The sequence below is a fragment of the Silene latifolia genome, chromosome X (assembly GCF_048544455.1).
Source record: "Silene latifolia isolate original U9 population chromosome X, ASM4854445v1, whole genome shotgun sequence".
NCBI classification, from domain to species: Eukaryota; Viridiplantae; Streptophyta; class Magnoliopsida; order Caryophyllales; family Caryophyllaceae; genus Silene; species Silene latifolia.
The window spans coordinates 305163028-305183997 of record NC_133537.1 but is presented as its reverse complement, the minus strand read 5'-3'; the positions used below and the strand labels follow the sequence as shown (position 1 = coordinate 305183997).

At 38.0% G+C, this 20970-nt stretch overlaps 1 protein-coding gene across 1 annotated transcript; it reads right to left on the bottom strand.

The window, feature by feature from the left end:
- Positions 1 to 12852: 12852 nt before the first annotated feature.
- On the bottom strand, positions 12853 to 20605 carry LOC141620447 (uncharacterized). The gene is made up of 4 exons (XM_074437315.1): positions 20075 to 20605; positions 19685 to 19822; positions 14985 to 15090; positions 12853 to 13181 (listed from the first exon to the last, which is right to left on the bottom strand). Exons 1-4 carry the CDS (start codon positions 20603 to 20605, stop codon positions 12853 to 12855), a joined length of 1104 nt encoding a protein of 367 aa, XP_074293416.1.
- Positions 20606 to 20970: the final 365 nt, after the last annotated feature.

The window sequence follows — 20970 nt, the reverse complement described above, 5'->3', positions numbered from 1 at the left end:
TTATTTGAAATTTTGTGATTTATTTGAAGTTTATAGCTTATTTTTGTATTTTTGGTCCATTAATGAACAATTTTAGAAATATGAGTTAATTATGGTCAAATAATTAGTGAAGACTAAATTTTGAGTCCTAAGAGATTAGGGTAATTAACTTATGCATAAATATGAATTTATGTAATTTTTGTGATTATAAAATGTTGAAATCACGCAAATCCGTAAAAACCGAGTAATATACGATATTGGCTAATTAAGGCGATTTAGCATAAAATTGGACATGTTCATACATATTATATTGCTGCATTTTCTTTATGATTGTCATAATTTAATTTATGTAATTTTTGAATTATGTAATTTTTACTTAGTATGGCCTTAGTTTTAATTGGTATTTCCCGAAATGTATGGGAATATCGATTCGGTTGTAATTTATTGTGATCTCGTATCACCGTTTTGTAATTTAATAGATTTATTTTATTTTAGTTACAAATGTATAATAGGAAATTATGTAATTTGCTATGTAATTTAATTTATCTCGGAGTTCCCCAAGACGGATTTCTTCAAGATGGCGATACATAAAGACGGTGTTACCTCGAGATGCGTGCCACAACCGAAGTTCAAGGGACCAATAGATTTGGTTTCCGAATATGTAATAGTTAAATAGTTTTTCTATTTTAGGAAGGCCATACTAGGATTTATTTTATGTTTGCATTTTATTTATATGTCACATGCATCGCTAAATCGCCATAACTAAAACATGCATCTTCTTTCATCGAGTTTATCGACCGTGTCAATTAGAATTATCGTAGTTCACCGCTTTAGTTCACTTAAAACGTGATAGATGATAAATTGACATGACCTCTCGCTAAAACAATTAATTGAGACATAGCCTTACCAAATAGTAGAAACCATGAAAACCTATTTCGCAAGGGAGTGCACTCGGCCCTACCGGGGTACAAACCTTGTTACGTAGGGGAAGTGGGTGATAAATGTCTATCCACCGAGTTCATATTGATAAGGGTTTCATCGGCCATACCGTGCCTAAATTGATGTGGATTTGGATCATGAACACATTTATTCGAAATTTGGATTGAACTCAACAAAAGTTTTTGATAAGGATTTCATCGGCCATACCGTGCCCTTGTCGGATGTGTTTTGGGCTAAAGATAATTATTAGAGTAATTTTATCGACCAAGAGTTCTAAAAGTAGAATCGATTAAAACGTTAATCCACCGAGTTATATTGATAAAGGTTTCATCGGCCATACCGTGCCTAAGTCGATATGAATTTGGGTCTTGGAATCATTTATCTAGTTGGGTAGAGGTCACTAGAAAAATGCATAAAACTTGTTTAAATTATACATTTTTACGAGTATTATTATTAAAACGACATTTGTTTTACTCCTTCTATTTTGTTTTATAGACCACTTCTTTTTCTCATAACAAATGGCAACACAAACCCCTAACGCCACGCCTCTCGCTAATACATCATGGCTTCGATCCTTCATGGATCGATGTAAACTTGAAAAGAATGGGTCAAATTTCTCCGATTGGGATGCCCAACTCAAATTAGCCGCCCAAGGTGACGACAAGCTTCGTTACCTTACCAAGGCCTCTCCTCCCGAACCTACTACTAGGTCGACCGCCGCCACTAGGGAAGCATATGAGGCTTACCAAAAGGAGTCCGCCGCAATGAAAAATGTCTTGATATTTGCAATGGAGGCGGATCTCCAAAGGAGAGCCTTTAAAATGGGCAACGCTAATGAGATTTACTCCAAGCTTGTGACAATGTTTTCACAAACTCCGCGGATCGTCCAATATGAGGCGGCCGCGGCATTCTTTGATTTCGACTTCAAAGAGGGCCAAAAGGTTAGCCCTCATGTGCTCAAACTTATGGAGCTTGTCGAGACCTTGAAAATTCAAAAGGTTGAAATCCCCAAAGAACTCATTGTAGATAGGATTCTACACTCCATGTCCAAAGTCAAAGCGTATGTTCAATTCCGGGTGAATTTTAACATGCAAGATAAGGATGTGTCTCTTGAAGAATTGCACAAGTTACTTGTGCAAGCCGAGAGGGACATGGGGTTAAATATGAACCCACCAAAAGATGTGCTTAACATAAGCACTACGAGTAAGGGGAAGTTCAAGAAGAATGGGAGGAAGAATAAGAAGCAAGCTCCCACTTTCACCAAAGCTAAAGCTAATGATGCTATCACTTCGAAAATCAAGAAGGGTCCTCTTGATAAATGCCATTATTGTAATGGTATAGGACATTGGAAAAGAAATTGCTCCAAATACCTTCGTGATATTAAGGCTGGAAAGATCACTCCAGTAGGTAATTGACTATCCCTTCTTTTATGTTTTTAATTCAACTATGGTATTATGATACAAAGTTGTGATAATGTATCTCCCTTTTTATTGTAAAAAGGGCCTCCACCAAGCAAAGACAAAGGAAAGGAAAACCAAGCTTAAGAAACCATCAAGGAGCTAGGAATAGCTTTCATGGAGCTTCGTTTTTTATTGTCTTATTTTAAATTATGTTTTGGATTTTTAGAACCTTAAGTTTCCGTGTTTGACATGGAAAGGTATTTTGGATAATTGGTTGTTTTTGGATAATGGTGGCTTGGTTTGCAACCCAAGTCACCCGTTTTATCATTTTATCCTTTGTTCTAAAATCCGTATTTAAATGCTTGCTCTTAGAAACATATGATTATTCACTTAAAGTGATCTAATAGACAAATATAATGATGGGATTCATTATATGTCCACATGCTTAAGGCTTGTGTATGATCATTTATAAAGTGGTGTTGAGTCTATGAACTCTCTTAAAGGAATGTCAATCACCAAGTACACTTACGAAATCTATAACTATTAGTCAATCTATGAGATAGTTCTCCTTATACTTCAACATCATTACTTGTGTCTCATATGCTATCTTTGAATCTCTAGAGTATTTATTCTAAAGATAGAGTGGGAGAAAAATGAGAACACAACACACAAGGCAAGATAAAATTGTGTACTTGTGTAAATGAAGATCTACGCAAGAGAGAATGATTTGAATGAAGGTATATCTATTTATATAGTATACCAAATAGATGAGATCTATGGTCTCAAGTAAGTTCTATATGACAAAAGAGACCAAGTGAAGTAATCGAAAGAACATATTCTTAAGATAACTACACGAGGAGACCAAAAGAAAGTTATGGAACAAAATGACTAATGTAAAGTCTTAACAAGAGTTTTTGACTAAGTTTATGAAAATTTTGACCAATAGTTTCAACCTTGAGATTTACTTAAGAGCCTAAATGAATCAAAGTAACATACTAGTTATGATCGAGTTGCAAAGATTGATATACCGATACCTTCAATGGCCAAGTTTTAACCACGCAGATGTCATTACTTAACCTCATTATAAAATGGTTAAACCTCCTTCCGAAAGGGTATTTCGAAGGACGTGTTCTAGATATTATTTATAATGACATTGCTACACATCATTATGATATGTGTGAGTTAGAGATTAAAATCTCTTTCCATAAGGTTAAGATGAGACCACTTCAAAATAGGTATTTTGAAAGGATATGATGGGAACATATATGGTTTTATCTTAATAACTTGGCAATGCAATTTATATTTCAATTCTTGAAAAGTTTCGATTGAGAAGTCAATTTCGAAACATGTGGAATTGAGTGGGAGTTAGGAAATTATCATGTGAAGACATGGAATTTAGTGGGAGCTATCATCCTTTGAATGTTTACAACTCATCACTTATTGAAGAATGACAAGCTAATACCTTCTTTCATAAAGAAGCATTTGAGTTTTCAATTCTGGATGAATTAGGACTATGATGAATCCAATTACATCAAGAAATATTGGATCAGTATTAAGAAATACACATCGTATCAACATACACATAGGTTATTCATTTAAATGAAAATGGAATTGCCATTAGCAGTCATGGTCGTTCCTTAAACCTAAAAATAGTTGATAACATGATTAAAAGTTACTAATGTTTCCGCCATTAGAATAATCATGCACATGTCCAATGGTGAATCATGTGCATAAGAGCATGATGATTCATTGGTAAGCCATAATAGAAACGTCATGAATTCTCGAGTAGAATCCGATGAGCGATTTCGGTGTTTGACGGAATGCTCTATTGTGTGTCAAGAGGTTACACATATTATAGAAAATCCGAGCACATGCAAGGATTTATGAGAATCCTAAACCTCTTCAAGCTAGAAAGAGAAATAAGAAGTTTTGGAAAGATACATAGTTAGAGAATAAGTTGCTCAAAACTAATCTTTCCTAATATGCTAGGACTTGTGAGAAGTGCTAGTACAATCATCTTGACAAATTGTTGCAAGACTCTGCAAAACATATACCTAGTGCATTGTGTGTGGATGGAGTACTTGATCAGTACAAGTCATATCATTCATCACAAATTCGTTCGTTATGTGATAATCGACAAGGAAGTTCTTTCAAGATAAAGAACCAAAACCAAGGTCGGGAACCTTGATGTGTACTTGGTAAGGTTCATGCTATGAGAGAGAACATGAATGTAAAGGAAAATGCAGGTATAAGAAGTTTGAACACATGGATACATGGCATGTTAAACTTCTATTGCAATCAATAAGTGTTTACACTTACGATATACATCACAAGGTTGTAATATGGTATTGACTACCCGAGTGTGATGTCGACATTTGTCGTTTGAGTTATTATTAACTCACCATACACTTTGTTACATCCAAACGGGTTGTGGAGACAATTGAACCCCGTTAAAGTGAACATGGATTAACATTGTATTTGCCCATAGTTACTTACATAAGGTGACGTCTCGAAGTGACTAGAGTGTGAAGCGATTGATGGCAAGTTAAAGTGCCATAGAGTCATGTGAGATGACTAGTCGATCACATAGGCAGACTGTTAGGAACATTTTGTCGGGCCTTATGACCGCTTATAGAGTTCTGGCAAATTTATATAGCATGGTCGTGGCGAGAGCTACTATAGTATTCAAATGAGTCGATTCTTTTGACTAAAGACTGTTTAAAGATGGCACGGTTTGGATTAACTTTGATTTGTGTTACAACGACCTTCGTAAATGGGGTCAAATGGGCATATTTTGGGTTATGATGGCTATGGCTAGTTGAAGGGAATGAGTGCGATAGGAATTGTCCGCCCCTAGTCAGGGTTATAACAATATCTCAGGGCCGCTCGAGGAGTAATGAACTGGAAATGCGTGGCCACGCTCGGAATGTATCCATGGTGGATAAATCTGGTCAATCAGTTATTCTCCAGATCGAGGAAACCACTCTCGATATGATCACTTGCAAGTACGACCTGAAAGACACCTTGCATTGAGTGGGAGATAGTAATAGGACAAGAGAATTGGTGATGCACACTTGTCGAGGACAAGTGGGAGATTGTTGGAATATGTGTCCTCCGACAATAATGCGATCACAACTGTTGATCATGATGATCACATGTTTAAGTCTCATCATAAAGAATATAATTGGGAAGTAATATTTACTGTCAACTGGTCCACACATATCGGTAATGATTGGCTGACTAGAGTTTGACATTACTGTCGTGCGACGGTGGTGATCAGTTGATCCCCTAGGTCATACCTATAGGGCAACACTCTTAATTGATCAATTAATTGATCGTATAACGTTACGAGTCAATTAATTTAATTAAAATTGACTGACTATTTTGGAAGTAATTTTTACGTATCTCATTGAAATTTGATTAAATGAGATACGGTTTCAGTAATCGAATCGTATCATTGCTCGGATGAAATTATTGTTTAAGGAAACAATTGAATTCGAATGAATAATTATAAATACAAGTTGTTGTGATTTATAAATTGGTAAAATATTTTGGTACAAGTAATTATGAATTACTAAGTCGATTTTTGTATATGACGTATTTTTTATTAATACGTTGATTTTTAATATGTTAAAAATGCATAACAAATTTATGTTACATATGACATGTGACATAAGACAAGTTTGACAAAAATAAAATGGGTTCCATTTTATGAAGGTGCCGAAATTAGGAAGGGGATTAGGCTAAATATTGTGTTTATAATATAAGTGGTAAACATAATGATTACTTACCTTACTAGCCATGCAACCCTAGTTTACATTGTGAAGATAAACAAAGGCATGCATTGGCTCCCTTTGCCCCTCTTACCACCCGGTTTTTAGAGGCAAAAACCACTTGGTTTTTCCTCTCAATTTTACCTTATACACAATAATGTTATTGTCTTTTTCATTCATTCATTCATCTCATCAAATATTTTTAGAGAGATAAAAAGATTTCTCCTTCCTCTTCTCCTCTCTTGAAACCGGTTTTTAGGAGACCAAAAACAAAATTATTTTGGGTCAATTTTCTACAAAGTTAATATTATCTAGTACTCATAATATTAATTTTAATTAAGAGTGTGCTTTGGGTATTTAGCTTTGGGAGAGATCCTACACTTAGATCTTAGTTCTTCCACTAAAGGAAAGCACAAGAACAAGAGAGAAAGGCGATCTCTCTTGTGCCCTATAAACCGAAAATCCAATGTAAGAACAATGTTTCTTCTTTATTTTGTTTAAGTGTTTGCATGCATAAGATCATTCATTAATTTTATGACAAATTAAATTAAAACATATATGAATATGTTAAGTATATAGATCTACTTTTTCTTCAGATACTTGGTGATTTCGAATAGCTTTTGGATTATGATAAGAGATAGGTTAATCCTCCTCGGTTTCAATATTGTGGTTGCTACCTATTTTGTGGTTAATGTTGTATTTAATCTCACTTAATTAGAGTAATTGCATTATAACATCTTTAGTCACTAATCATGTCATAAAGGGGATAAGCATGATGGTTATAATGTATCACAATGTAATGATGGTTAAGACGATGTGATGAGTCGGTATTTGGCATATAAAGTGTCGCCTTGCATTTGTTATAATTATCTTGTGTATTGGAGGTTGGTGACGATATGGTGGATTACTTGTTGTTACGGAGACGTAAGGCGATTGGGAGAACATCTTACGCTGGAGTCGCCTCTTAGAGCTTCCCACTCCAAGAGGGATGTGCGCATTAATGGCTTGAGTTACGGAGGGACTCGTGTGGTTGAGACACGACGTCAGGCAGGGGATCCGGTTGGCTTCAGGACCCGGTACGTCTGGGCGTGTCCTGATACCTGTTTCTGGTTGTTGGTATGTCTGGGCGTGTCCCGGTAGCAGCGTGGTTGTCGGTATGTCTGGGCGTGTCCCGGTACCATGATGGTGGTTGTTTGTTAGCATGTCATTCATATCATAGTCATGTTTCATATTCACACACTCGTGTCGTGTCACACTTTATATTTATTAAAACTAACGTGTTGTGTGTCTTTGTAATTGTCACCTATTTTCGGGGTGGCCTATGTCGATCCATTTGATATCCGATCATATGAGGAGCAGGTTAAGTATAGGTTGTTTGGATAGCACATGGGAGACGGGACGAGCTTGATGAGTCACGAGACGAGTATAGTTGGCTTAAAGAGTATAGTTGTCATGAGTTGTACTTTTATTCATTTGTTTGCGTTTATGTAATTCATTAAACTTTTTATTTATAAAATGTTATTTGATTGGAGTTTTGAAACACTACCTTGGGAAACCGAGATGGTAATGCCTTCAATTATCTTGGCCGGATAAATGGGGTGTTACAAAGTGGTATCAGAGCGACGATTTTGGAATCTAAACCAATGAACCAAAATAAACCTAGGTGTGTCTAAGAAAATGAACCCGGCTTGAGTTCAATAGGAGGTCGGTTTTGGGTGAGTAGGATCCCTCATCTCAAAACTAGATCCTATTGTTTCGGTTTGTCACTACGTGGGTGGTTACGAGTCGGGAAACGTGACGTGATATGTTGAATGATTATATGTGTGTTACGATTTTGTTTAGTTACTTGCATGATATAGAGGTTTGTGTGGTAAATGATAATATGTGAAATATGGATGAGTAGGCTAATGTGTATAACATGTTTTAGAAGCAATTGGTGTGTGTTGGTATAAGGGACGTTAGTCTCGAATCTTGGCATGTAGATAAAGCATATGCGTGTTTAAACTTGTTAGTGCTATCATTAAGGCCTGAATGTTGATGATTGTTAGTAGAGTAGTTATGTGTATGGAGGAAATGTGTTAAGACGGTGAGTATGATGCCGTATGAGCTTACTCGGGATGGGTCATCTAGGGTCGGTGGACTCCCGAACCTTTCTTTATGATGCAGGGAATATCATAGTTCAATTTAATCGAGATTTGAAAGCCGTAAAGGATCCTTCGAGTGGGTCCACACTCGACCGAGTAGGGCAGTACTCGACCGAGTGGGGACGTCACTCGACCGAGTGGGAAAGTTACAAAAACTGAAAACTTCTGGAAAATTTGCCACTCGACCGAGTCCCCTCAGTACACGACCGAGTGGGTCTGATGAGCTGAGAAACTCATAACTTCGACATCAGTTTATCTTAAAATAATTTCAAACTCCATGTTGGTAATTTGTTGTTTGGATTACACTTTGTTACTCCAGTTTTTTTCATCCGTCTTCTCAACTTTGACCGCGTAAGAGTGTTGACCGTCTTCATTTTTTTCCCAAACTTGATTTGGGTCTATATCTACAAATATTTGTTCAAATTTTATCAAGATTTATTTTTTACGTTGAAATTTTGTCCACCTTGGACGAGCTTAAAAACTTGTATTCTTGAGTCAATAGTTGGATTTTCGTGTTCGTTGTTGGGTCTAATTAGATAACAAAGGCTTTATATTTATTAATAATTTAGAATTTTATCTTGTATGTGAAAATTTCATCTCAAAAGTTTATCTTAATCTTCAAGATTTTGATCTTTCATAAGTGAAACTTGGTTTAATCGTTTTACAAGACTACTATCTTCGCTAGTAGTGTGCTACATCGTCTTAAAAATGAAGATTTCATCATCGATTTGGCCCAAAAATCTTGAACTAAGTGAGAATATGAACAATTTTTTATTTCATCTTAAACATGGTTTAATAGTACTGTGACACTATAACTTTATGGGGGATTATCTTAAAATGATTTAAATTTTTCCGCCCTAAAGGGGTGACAAACTTTTCGAAAAGGTTGTGACAAGTATACATAAGCTTTGTAACACCCCCTTCTTACCCGGCCAAGGTAATTGGGAGATGTTACCATCTCGGTTACCCGAGGCGTAAGTCCCAGATACAATCAAGAAACATTTATTATAAATAACAAGTTTAGTTAATTACACACCATAAACAAATAAATAAAGTGAATTATACAAATTACAAGTCGACTACCATCTATGTCTTCTATGCTATGTTACTCGACTCCGAGTCCAAGGCGCGGCTAAAATCCCGATCACGTCAACAAGTAAACCTGTACTCAACCTGCTCCCCATATGATCAGAAATATCATATGGATCGACACAGGCCACCCCGAAAATAGGTGACAATTACACAGACACACAAACGTCAGTTTCAATAAATAAAGTGTGACACAACTCAAAGTGTGTGAGTATCCAACATGACTATAATATGAATAAGACGCTATAAAACCACCACCACACCGGTACCGGGATACGCCCAGACGTACCCACAACCACCACGGTACCAGAATACGCCCAGACATACCAACAACTATAAATAGGTAACGGGACACGCCCAGATGTACCGGATCCGGAAGCCAACCGGATCCTCTGCCAGACGTCGTGTCTCAACCACACGAGTCCCTCCGTGACTCAAGCCATTAATGTGCACATCCCTCTTGGAGTGGGAAGCTCCAAGAAGCGACTCAAGCGTAAGACGGTCTCCCAACCGTCTTACGTCTCCAAAACAACAAGTAAGCCACCAAGTCCTCCGACATACAAGACAATACAACAAATGCAAAATACTGTATAACATGCCAATTACCGACTCATTCAATGCAAATGAATGACATATGACTCATTTAACAATTAGATAAATTATTGAAACTCAGTAAGATAAACCTACCTCACAGCATATCCGCATAAGCAATTCATCACACAAGCTAGGTCCGTCTTGTAAAACCGTCTTACAAAACCCATTTCCTAAAATATGATAATAATACAAATACGTATAAATATACTAATCTTTTTTTGGTGAAATGTGAGTTTTGATTGATAAAATAATCAGATTACAACATGTAGTCCAATTTGGATATAACAACTAGGCTTAAGTACAACAAAAACCTAAGTTCACAATCCAATCCTTATCCCCTACTAACATAGGCCGAGGAATAACATGATTCAGCCTTGACTTCACAGTGACTTTGATCTCGTCTGCAACAATACCAGGTCTTCTCAGTTGAAGATTAATGCGACAATTGTTTCTTTCCATCCAGACTGCATACCAGAATGCAAGTCTAATCACTCTATAAACTTTCTTCTGAGTCTTAGAAATACCAGTGGCAGTACGCAGCTTAATATCTAACCAGTCATCTAACACAGCAGCAACCTTAGAGCTGTAATCACAGCTCCCAAAGAGATGTCAATGCCCTTCTTCTTCCTTCTCACAGAGAACACATCTGTTTGTAGTACACAGACCCATAGAGAACAGCTTAACTCTTGTGTTCAAAGCTTCATGTTTGATAAGCCAACCTATGAGAGAATGCTTAGGAATAGCCCAGCCATCCCAAACATCCTTATACCAGTGGACAGGGGGGTGGCACCCTGCATCCACTGATAACCAGAAGTAACAGTGTAACCATTGGGACTTGCTAGCCACTGATTGCCCTGAAAACCAGCAGCTAGTATAGTCCTAACCTTTCAAATATTCCTCCAGTTCCAGTTTGAATCTGGAGGAGGTTGATAACTATTCCAATCTGTCCCTTTCTTATATACATGGTCAATCCAGAGAACCCAAAGACGGTCAGCATTTGTATAGATCCAGTTGACAAGTTTACCCACAGTTGCAATATTCCACACCCTAGCATCTTTCACACCTAAACCACCCTCCTTCTTGCTGCAGCATACTTTATTCCATGCAACAAGTGGAGCTCTATGGTACTCAGCATCACCAGCCCATAGGAAATTCCTACAAATCATTTCAATCCTACTTATAACACCTTTAGGAATCAGAAAAATTGAGGCCCAGTAATTATGCAAAGTGCTAAGAACTGAGTTGATAAGAATAAGTCTTCCTGGATAGCTTAACTTTCTAGCTCCAATTCCCCTGATTCTGCAAACAATTTTATCAATCAGCACATGGCAATCACTTCGTTTTAACCTCACTGCCTGCACTGGGATACCCAGGTATTTGAAAGGCAAAGAGCCTTCCTGGAAGCCTGAGACTTGAATAATATCCTCCTTTAGGGATGCAGCTACACCATTGAAGACAACTTCAGATTTTGAAGCATTAACTCTCATCCAGAGGTTTCAGAAAAAGTAGATAATGCCCTAAGAAGTAGCATAATAGAATGCACATCCCCCTTACAAAACATAAGGAGGTCATCAGCAAAGAGAAGATGAGTGAGCTTCAAACTTTTGCATAGAGGATGGTACCTGAAGGACCATTTTGCATAGAGGATGGTACCTGAAGGACCATCTATTAGTAGCATAGTCCAGAATTCTTGATAAGTACTCCATACAAACACAAAAGAGAAGTGGGGAAATAGGGTCACCCTGTCTAAGGCCTCTTTTTCCCTCAAAATAACCAAAGTGTGCACCATTCAAAGTTAAAGAGTATGTAGGACAAGAAATGCAGCACATCACCCATTGCTTAAACTTGGTAGGAAAATTCAAAGCATCCAACATTTGTTCCACAAATTGCCATTCAATGGAATCATAAGCTTTTTGGAGATCTAATTTGAATAAACATCTAGGGGAAACCATACTTCTATTATATAACCTTACCAAATCTTGACAAATCAAGATATTCTCTAGAATACTTCTTCCTTTAATGAAGGCACCTTGATTCTTACTAATGATGTCTGGAAGTATAGCAGCCAGCCTATTGCACATGATCTTTGAGATAGCTTTGTAGAGAACATTGCAACAAGAGATTGGACGAAAGTGCTTCACACTAGTAGGCCTATCCATCTTAGGAATGAGTGTAATAGTTGTAGCATTAATCTGAGTTAGGAGCTTACCAGTATCAAAAAAGTTCCTAACAGCATCACACACTTCATCCCCTACAATAGCCCAGGCATCTCTATAAAATTGGCTAGTATAACCATCTGGACCTGGAGATTTGTCCTTAGGTATACTGAAAATGCTCTTCTTGACTTCCTCATCAGTGATGGGAGTGTCTAAGATAGCCCAGTGTGTTGTGGTACAACAAGGTCCCCTGGTGACTACATGCTGCTGGACTGCCACAGTGTCATTGTGAGAGCCTAGCAGGTTCTGATAATAATCCAAAAAAAGCCTGCTGAATATCATCACCAGTAGTACAAACTTTGCCATTCATATCATCAATCTGCATAACCTTATTCAACATAACTCTCTTCTTGATAACTTGATGGAAATAAGAAGTGTTGAGATCCCCAGCAATTGACCACTGAATTTTTGCCTTCTGAGAAAGGAAACTATCTCTGGCCAAAGTAAGATCTTTGAGCTCATTAGCCAGGTTATATTCCTGCTGAATCAGGTCCAAATCCCAGGACATTCAACCAACTTCTTTTGAATTTGTTGCAGGACAGTACCAGCAATGTTAGTGCTGTTTTCAATATCAGAAAAATAATTTTTATTTAAGTTCTTGAGAACAGGTTTAAGATCCTTCAATTTCTTCACCACCTTAAACATTTTAGTCCCTCTATAAGACTGCTTCCACACACTATCCACATTTGTACTGAAATGCTCAGAAGCACCCCACATATTAAAGTACTTGAAAGATTTTTTTCCCATTAAATTCAACTTTCCTGTCTACAATTGTGCATGGACAGTGATCAAACATTCTTTCAGGATGGAAATGGGCCATATACTCTCCATAAAGCCTCATCCACTCAGGGTTGCACATTGCCCTATCCAGTCTACTATAAACTCTATAAGTAGGTGCTTGTTTGTTAGACCAGGTAAACAATGTCTCAGTAGCCTTGATATCCTCCATTTCACATAAAGAGACACATTCCTGGAAGTGTTCCATCTCAGCATCTGTGGTGTTACCTCCAAATCTTTCAATTGGAGATAAGACAGTATTAAAATCTCCTACCCACAACCAAGGCATAGTGCAAGTAGAAGCTGTATGATGTGTGTCATTTATATGATGTTTTACACCTCATTTTACACGCATTTCAGAGCTCATTTGTGTAGTTTAAGCTACCATTTCCCCTATTTCCGTCTACTTTCGTGTTTTTGTACATTATTGCAGAAATGTGAAGAATTCAACGGAAATCAAGCTAAATCCGTCCCCGAGTATCCTGCATTGCATTTGACGTGAAGTATTCACTTAAGGAACGAGCTTGGTGCGCATTTCAAGGCCCAAAAGACAAATCCACGAGAAGTTAAAAGCGGATTACCAGCTAAAGCAGTCGATCGACTGGCACCCTTAGTCGATCGACCATCCCACGGGTTCCAGAAGCTACTGTACACCTCTACTCAGTCGATCGACCGCCATGCTTAGTCGATCGATCAAGCCGCTACTTCAGACGAGAATTAAAAGACCGAGGAATAGAAAGCCCAAGGCGTATTAGGTTTTGCGAATAATGTTACGTTACTTTCTATATAACGTAACCTAGTTTACAGATACAAGGATCTAATTTTTATTCAAGTTTAGCAGATAGTTCTTTATCAAATAATTAGGGTTCTTAATATTGTTTTCGTACAAATACTTTTGCATTCGGTTTCTGGATCTCTGGCTGCAATTCCAATCGGTATTCTTCTGATAATATTTCAATTTGCTTTATTATCGTTTTGTAGGATAGAATTGCTATTTAGTCTCCCGAAACCGATTCATCGTTTATGTTAATTGTTTGTTCTACTACTTCAAGCATGAATTCTTCTGTTTATTTCATTAATTTTATTGTCATTATCATTCTTAGTATGAGTAGCTAATTTATTCGTGCTAGGATGTAGGGGAATTATGGTGTAGGCGGCAGTAGAATTAATTTGGACTGAAATCGCGTGTCAGTCGATCGACCGCCATACCTGGTCGATCGACTGGCCACGTGGGGTTTTACCTTCGTTTTAATTGTTTTAATTCTTTATTCGACGAATCGAGTGCACACGACTAGTTGAATGTTTAGGATTCGACTGACCCATTAGATCGAGAGATAGGGACAGTTGATTGACCACCAATTAAAATGAATAAACTATGCTGAGATCGAAAGATAGGTAAAGTTTAGATTTTTAGTCACTTTTCAGGACGAGAGTCAGTATTAGTGATATTAGGGACTTATAGCGAGATCGAAAGATGCTATCTGTTAAGAGTGGACCGAGAGGACCTCTTGTTTTCCCGCCTCATGTGTTTGATTTAGACCGTCTTAGCTTGCTGCCGCCGAAACTATAGTGAACCGACCATCCTAGTACCCTTCTTTATATTTGATTTAATATATTTCTTTAGTTTAATTTTCATTGTTATTAGCTATGGACCAAATCAAATCAACCCCCACACTTGTTACCTTAGACTAAATTTAGACAACTTGTAATTACATTCGCCTCCTTGTGGTTCGACCCTGTTACCACTAGCCTAGGTTAGTTTTAATAGGAATTATAAATATTATTTTTGGTACTCACAACGACGGGTATCAAATTTTGGCGCCATTTCTTGGGGAGGCAATTGTTCTAATTTTTAGTTGTTTTAATTTTAGTCTGTTTTTCGCCTCAAGGGAAGACTGAGTACCTTGAGGCAGTTCTTATCTTCTTCTTTAGTGTTGTTTATTTGCAGTACTTCAGGAGAGTCCACTCATGTTCCATTCTTGGGAGCAGCAGGTGGAGATTTGTGGGAGATGTGGCGCTGAGGGGCATGATTCTGCTATATGCCGAGCAGATATGCACCAAGTCTATGCTTACTGGCAATATAAACAAGGTCATTATATGCCACCACATCCGTACTATCAACAAGTCTTTCAAGAGCCTTCATATTCCTTTGCACCGCTTCAGCAAGACCCTCTTCATTCTGAAGAGAGTGGGGAATTGAAGTCTATGGTGGAGATGCTTAAACTCCAAATGCAAGAAGAGGCTGAACAGAAAGAAGCTTCTTTCAAAAGACTTGAGCTTCTCTTGGCTCAAGTAGCTGCCGAGCAAAATGATGATATGTATGACTCGGAGGATGATGATTTGGAGGAAGATGAAGCGTCAATTGAAGACTTCAATGCTATGCCACATGAAGAATTCGATCAAGCAGATTTGTGTGGTCGAACGATTGACATTGCAGAAGGGAGAGCGGTGGATCGACTGGAACCAGTGGTCGATCGACCGGTTATGCTGGAGGAGGAAACTATTCGATCGAGTAGTGACGCTGTTCGATCGACCCCTGCAGCCTTGGGAATTGTTAAATCGTCGCCAACGCCTATTCCGGATGACGATGAGAAGGTGAGTGAAGACCATTCCTATTCGATTAGAGGTAATTCCACTCCTTTAGTCGATTATATATACCTTCTTACTCCTTCTATTGAACCATTTGCTGCTGTAGAATTGACGCCTCCGCCCCAGTTTGGGGACAAATTGGAGGAACATCGCTTTGTTTCTCTTTCTACAGGTCTTGACAAGTTCAAAGACCCCGGAGGTGAGTTGGGTATTCCTAGCTCAAGTCCGGAACTCTCGGATATATGATTCAGGAGGAGGTCTTGATGAGGATATGCCGTCTAAGAAAAAGTCATGTGCGGCGAGGTGAAAGATTGGGATCCTGGATCTTTGCGAGACGTTGTTGTTCTTCCGTTGCCTTGTTGTGGAGGCCGGGAGTAGATTTGACACGATTCTTTGAAGCCACTGCGTTCATCGAAGCCTAGTAGTGGGCCGATGATTTGTGCTTTTTGATGATCGAAAAGTGGGTCGAGCTGGGACCGTCTAATCTAGCGCTACCGGGAGGCAACCCGGAGTTTGAAACATTTCGTTTAATTTGGTTTTGGAACATTTAGCTTTATTTGTTTTTGTGTGCTCTAATAATTAGCTAGACTTTAGACTTTACTTTGGGTTTTGCGCAATTTTTGGGCGCGTATTATTGTGCAATTGCAGGTTTTTAGACCTCATTAGCTCAAGTAATTGAGCAAATACGAAGAAATCGGTTACAAGAGATTTTCCGATCGATCGTCCGTATTGTCGATCGATTGGTCTGCAGTTTCCAGGAGCTACTGTTCCTTTCACCTTGGTCGATCGACTGAGTGATGTGGTCGATCGACCGCCCTGCACTGCTGTACTGGTTCACGATCTCTCCCCTGCTATGTTTGGTCGATTTGCGGAATTGACGGAGTTTTCTACCCCACCATTATCTTCCGTCATTATTTATTTCTTCTATTTTTCTCAATTATGCACAAAATATCGCTTCTAAATTGTTTTCTCGGACTTATGCGTGGTTCTTTTGTCTTTTCAGGTCTTTATTGGTAGCACTGCTAGCTACTGAAACCTCCTAGCTCACGCTGGTTTGGGGAGGTTTCCCTATGCTGCGCTTAAAGGCTTGTGAGTTTCCGAGCTTTATTTCATGTCTTCTTTAGTTATTTTATCGCAAATTCCCGTTTCCCTTTTATTTCATTACATGATTTTGCACAATGGGGACATTGTGTGATTTGGTTTGGGGAAGGGTTTTGCGTAGCATTCATATGTTTTTGCATTCACGTTTAATTATCTTGTTTGCATTGTTTATTTCATTTCTCTTATATATACAGAAAATTTGAAAAATCGAAAAATTTCAAAAATTTCAAAAAAAATGCACGTTTACTTTAGTATGTAGGTCGAGTCGGAACGGTAGTATTTCAATGATGACATTGCATTTGCATCTGTTTTATCACCTAGGCCTTGCTAATTGACATGTTATTAGTAGAATCGTATAAGTGCATATCCACGAGTTTTCGTTAAATTATTTGCTGAGCTTGAGAGTTGACTTAGAATTTTGGCAAGCTACATCATATTTCTGAGATTTAGAGCCTATAACTGGTGACATTCATGACCAGTTTATCTAGGATGTGAGTAGTACTCCTTATGAGACATGTTACATAAATGTGCATAAATATGAACTTAACCTGCTTAATACCTGTGTGCATTCGGTTTGTGGTTTGTTGACACCTGTGGTAGAGGTTTCCCTTTATTCATTTTGCCCATAAGCTCCACACTGCCAAAAATAGCCTTTTTGTCCCGTTAACTACATCCTACATATAGCCTGCCCTTGTCAAGCTAGTAGTCTATGTTCTTGGGATTGTTACTTAGTTTTTGGTAGCATTTGCTCTAATTGAGATTTTGTTGGATAAAAAGAATGAAGGAGGAAAGAAGTTCAAAGAAAAGAAAGAAAAAAAATGATTCGAAAAAGAAAAAAAAGAGTTATGTACTGTTCATTACGGTCGATCGACTGCCAATTCTGGTCGATCGACTGGGATCCGAAAAAGAAATCAATTCGCATAATTCAAGTCTTTATCATATAGCGATTTTTGCTCCCATGTTGCATTTATATCATATGGGGAGTTGATTTATTACGGAGATTATGAGTTTTGTGCTTGCTATAGCACCGTATCGATTGAATTTTGAGCAAGAAGAAGAATGTTGTCATATGGTTCCGTTTTGGTACTAGCTTGATCACCTGTACCTCCACTTTTCCATAAAATGTTTTGCCTCTTCTTACCCATTATCTTACATATCTCATATATATACCTCGGCATGTGTCATGGTCATTTGTTGGTTGGAATGCATATGTACGGTCATAGAGATTTCTTTCATATTAGATTGCAGGCATGTTCTTATAGGTCGTAGTTAGGTGAGAGTCTCTACAAAATGAATTCTTTCTATCCTCTTATATATTCACCTGTGCTTATGTGTGATTTGAGCGACCCGTGAGAGTCCAATTTGATAAGTCTCTATAGTTGATGGTTCAGCAGTTTTTTAACGACTTCATAACTCGGTTGCATGATTCATAATTGCTAATTGATTGTTGGTTATTGCATTAAAATGGTTTAGGCTTTAAATGTTGTAATTCTCTCTGAGATTGAACTCGTTCCATTAGGTCATTAGATCGAGTTTAGTTCTTGCTTGGGGACAAGCAAGGATTTGGTTTGGGGAAGTTTGATGCGTGTCATTTATATGATGTTTTACACCTCATTTTACACGCATTTCAGAGCTCATTTGTGTAGTTGAAGCTACCATTTCCCCTATTTCCGTCTACTTTCGTGTTTTTGTACATTATTGCAGAAATGTGAAGAATTCAACGGAAATCAAGCTAAATCCGTCCCCGAGTATCCTGCATTGCATTTGACGTGAAGTATTCACTTAAGGAACGAGCTTGGTGCGCATTTCAAGGCCCAAAAGACAAATCCATAAGAAGTTAAAAGCGGATTACCAGCTAAAGCAGTCGATCGACTGGCACCCTTAGTCGATCGACCATCCCACGGGTTCCAGAAGCTACTGTACACCTCTACTCAGTCGATCGACCGCCATGCTTAGTCGATCGACCAAGCCGCTACTTCAGACGAGAATTAAAAGACCGAGGAATAGAAAGCCCAAGGCGTATTAGGTTTTGCGAATAATGTTACGTTACTTTCTATATAACGTAACCTAGTTTACAGATACAAGGATCTAATTTTTATTCAAGTTTAGCAGACAGTTCTTTATCAAATAATTAGGGTTCTTAATATTGTTTTCGTACAAATACTTTTGCATTCGGTTTCTGGATCTCTGGCTGCAATTACAATCGGTATTCTTCTGATAATATTTCAGTTTGCTTTATTATCGTTTTGTAGGATAGAATTGCTATTTAGTCTCCCGAAACCGATTCATCGTTTATGTTAATTGTTTGTTCTACTACTTCAAGCATGAATTATTCTGTTTATTTCATTAATTTTATTGTCATTATCATTCTTAGTATGAGTAGCTAATTTATTCGTGCTAGGATGTAGGGGAATTATGGTGTAGGCGGCAGTAGAATTAATATGGACTGAAATCGCGTGTCAGTCGATCGACCGCCATACCTGGTCGATCGACTGACCACGTGGGGTTTTACCTTCGTTTTAATTGTTTTAATTCTTTATTCGACGAATCGAGTGCACACGACTAGTTGAATGTTTAGGATTTGACTGGCCCATTAAATCGAGAGATAGGGACAGTTGATTGACCACCAATTAAAATGACTAAACTATGCTGAGATCGAAAGATAGGTAAAGTTTAGATTTTTAGTCACTTTTCAGGACGAGAGTCAGTATTAGTGATATTAGGGACTTATAGCGAGATTGAAAGATGCTATCTATTAAGAGTGGACCGAGAGGACCTCTTTTTTTCCCGCCTCATGTGTTTGAGTTAGACCGTCTTAGCTTGCTGCCGCCGAAACTATAGTGAACCGACCATCCTAGTACCCTTCTTTATATTTGATTTAATATATTTCTTTAGTTTAATTTTCATTGTTATTAGCTATAGACCAAATCAAATCAACCCCCACACTTGTTACCTTAGACTAAATTTAGACAACTTTTAATTACATTCGCCTCCTTGTGGTTCGACCCTGTTACCACTAGCCTAGGTTAGTTTTAATAGGAATTATAAATATTATTTTTGGTACTCACAACGACGGGTATCACTGTATCTTTCAAGAACTTCCAAAGAATAGTTCTCTCCATCAGGTCATTAAAAGCATAGATCATAGTCAGTAGAAATTTCTTGTTATCCAGTTTGGAGTGAACCAACATATGGATATACTGAGATCCATAATTCAGGAACTGCACATCAAAACAAGTAGGATTCCAGAGTACCAAATCCTACCCCCTTTATGCCAACTGCAATTGGTAGAAATACTCCATCCATCACAAATTGTGGTTGCCTTATTCAGTAAATTACTAGGTTTAAGTTTAGTCTCTAATAAACCAAAAAGCCCTACACCATTATTATGCATGAACCACTTGACAACCTTCTGTCTATTCAGGTCATTGAGACCCCTAACATTCCAAAATCCAATACTATGCATGATTAACTTGATTAGGAGGGTCCTTACCACTGTTCTCTACCCTAACTCTAGGTGTAGCAGAACCATTCAAAGCATCCAGGAAGGTGTACTTACTGAACTTACCAGATAGTCTAACTCCCACCATATTCTCCTGCCTACTGACCCACATAATTTGTTTTGCAGGTGTAGCTTTGGCAGTAGGAGTGGACCTCACCATTGATAGTGAAGGGAACATATCAGGAGTAAGGGCAGGAGGAGATTCAGCAGTCTCAGCAGGTTGAGCTTTCTGAACAGGCCTCCAAATCTGTTTGGGTTTAGGTTTAGGTTGCTGAACTTTAGATCTCTTAGGTATAGGTTTCCTGCATTGGGACATGTCATGCCCTATCCCATTACAACTAGTACACGAAATAGGGTTCCATTCATATTCCACATTAACCATAACCAAATGCCCAGATTCGTCCAGAAATCTAATTTTATCAACAAGTTTTTGGTTAAAAGGCACTTCAACCATAACTCTAGCATAACTAAGACGAATCTTATCAGAAGTAGCATCATCCATACGAATAAAATTTCCCACCAAACCAGCTATCTTAGGCAGACAGGCCCCCAAAATCTCAAGGGTATACCAGATAATTTTGCCCACACTGGAACAATATCAACTTTCTCCTTAATCAACTCAGTCTCAGGAAGCCAAGGACGGATAACCACAGGTTTATTATCAAACATGTAATACCCCGAATTTAATAAAGCCTCCCTGTTCTCAAACTTAGTAAATCTGACAAGGAAAATTCCATTATCTAAGAATGAGACTCTGTCAATCCCAAATTGTTCCCAGATACGATACACAAAATTCTCAATAATCTCAGCAGGAGGGTTAGCACCAAAAATATAGCAAAAAACAGAGTTGTTCCAAAAGTCTACCTC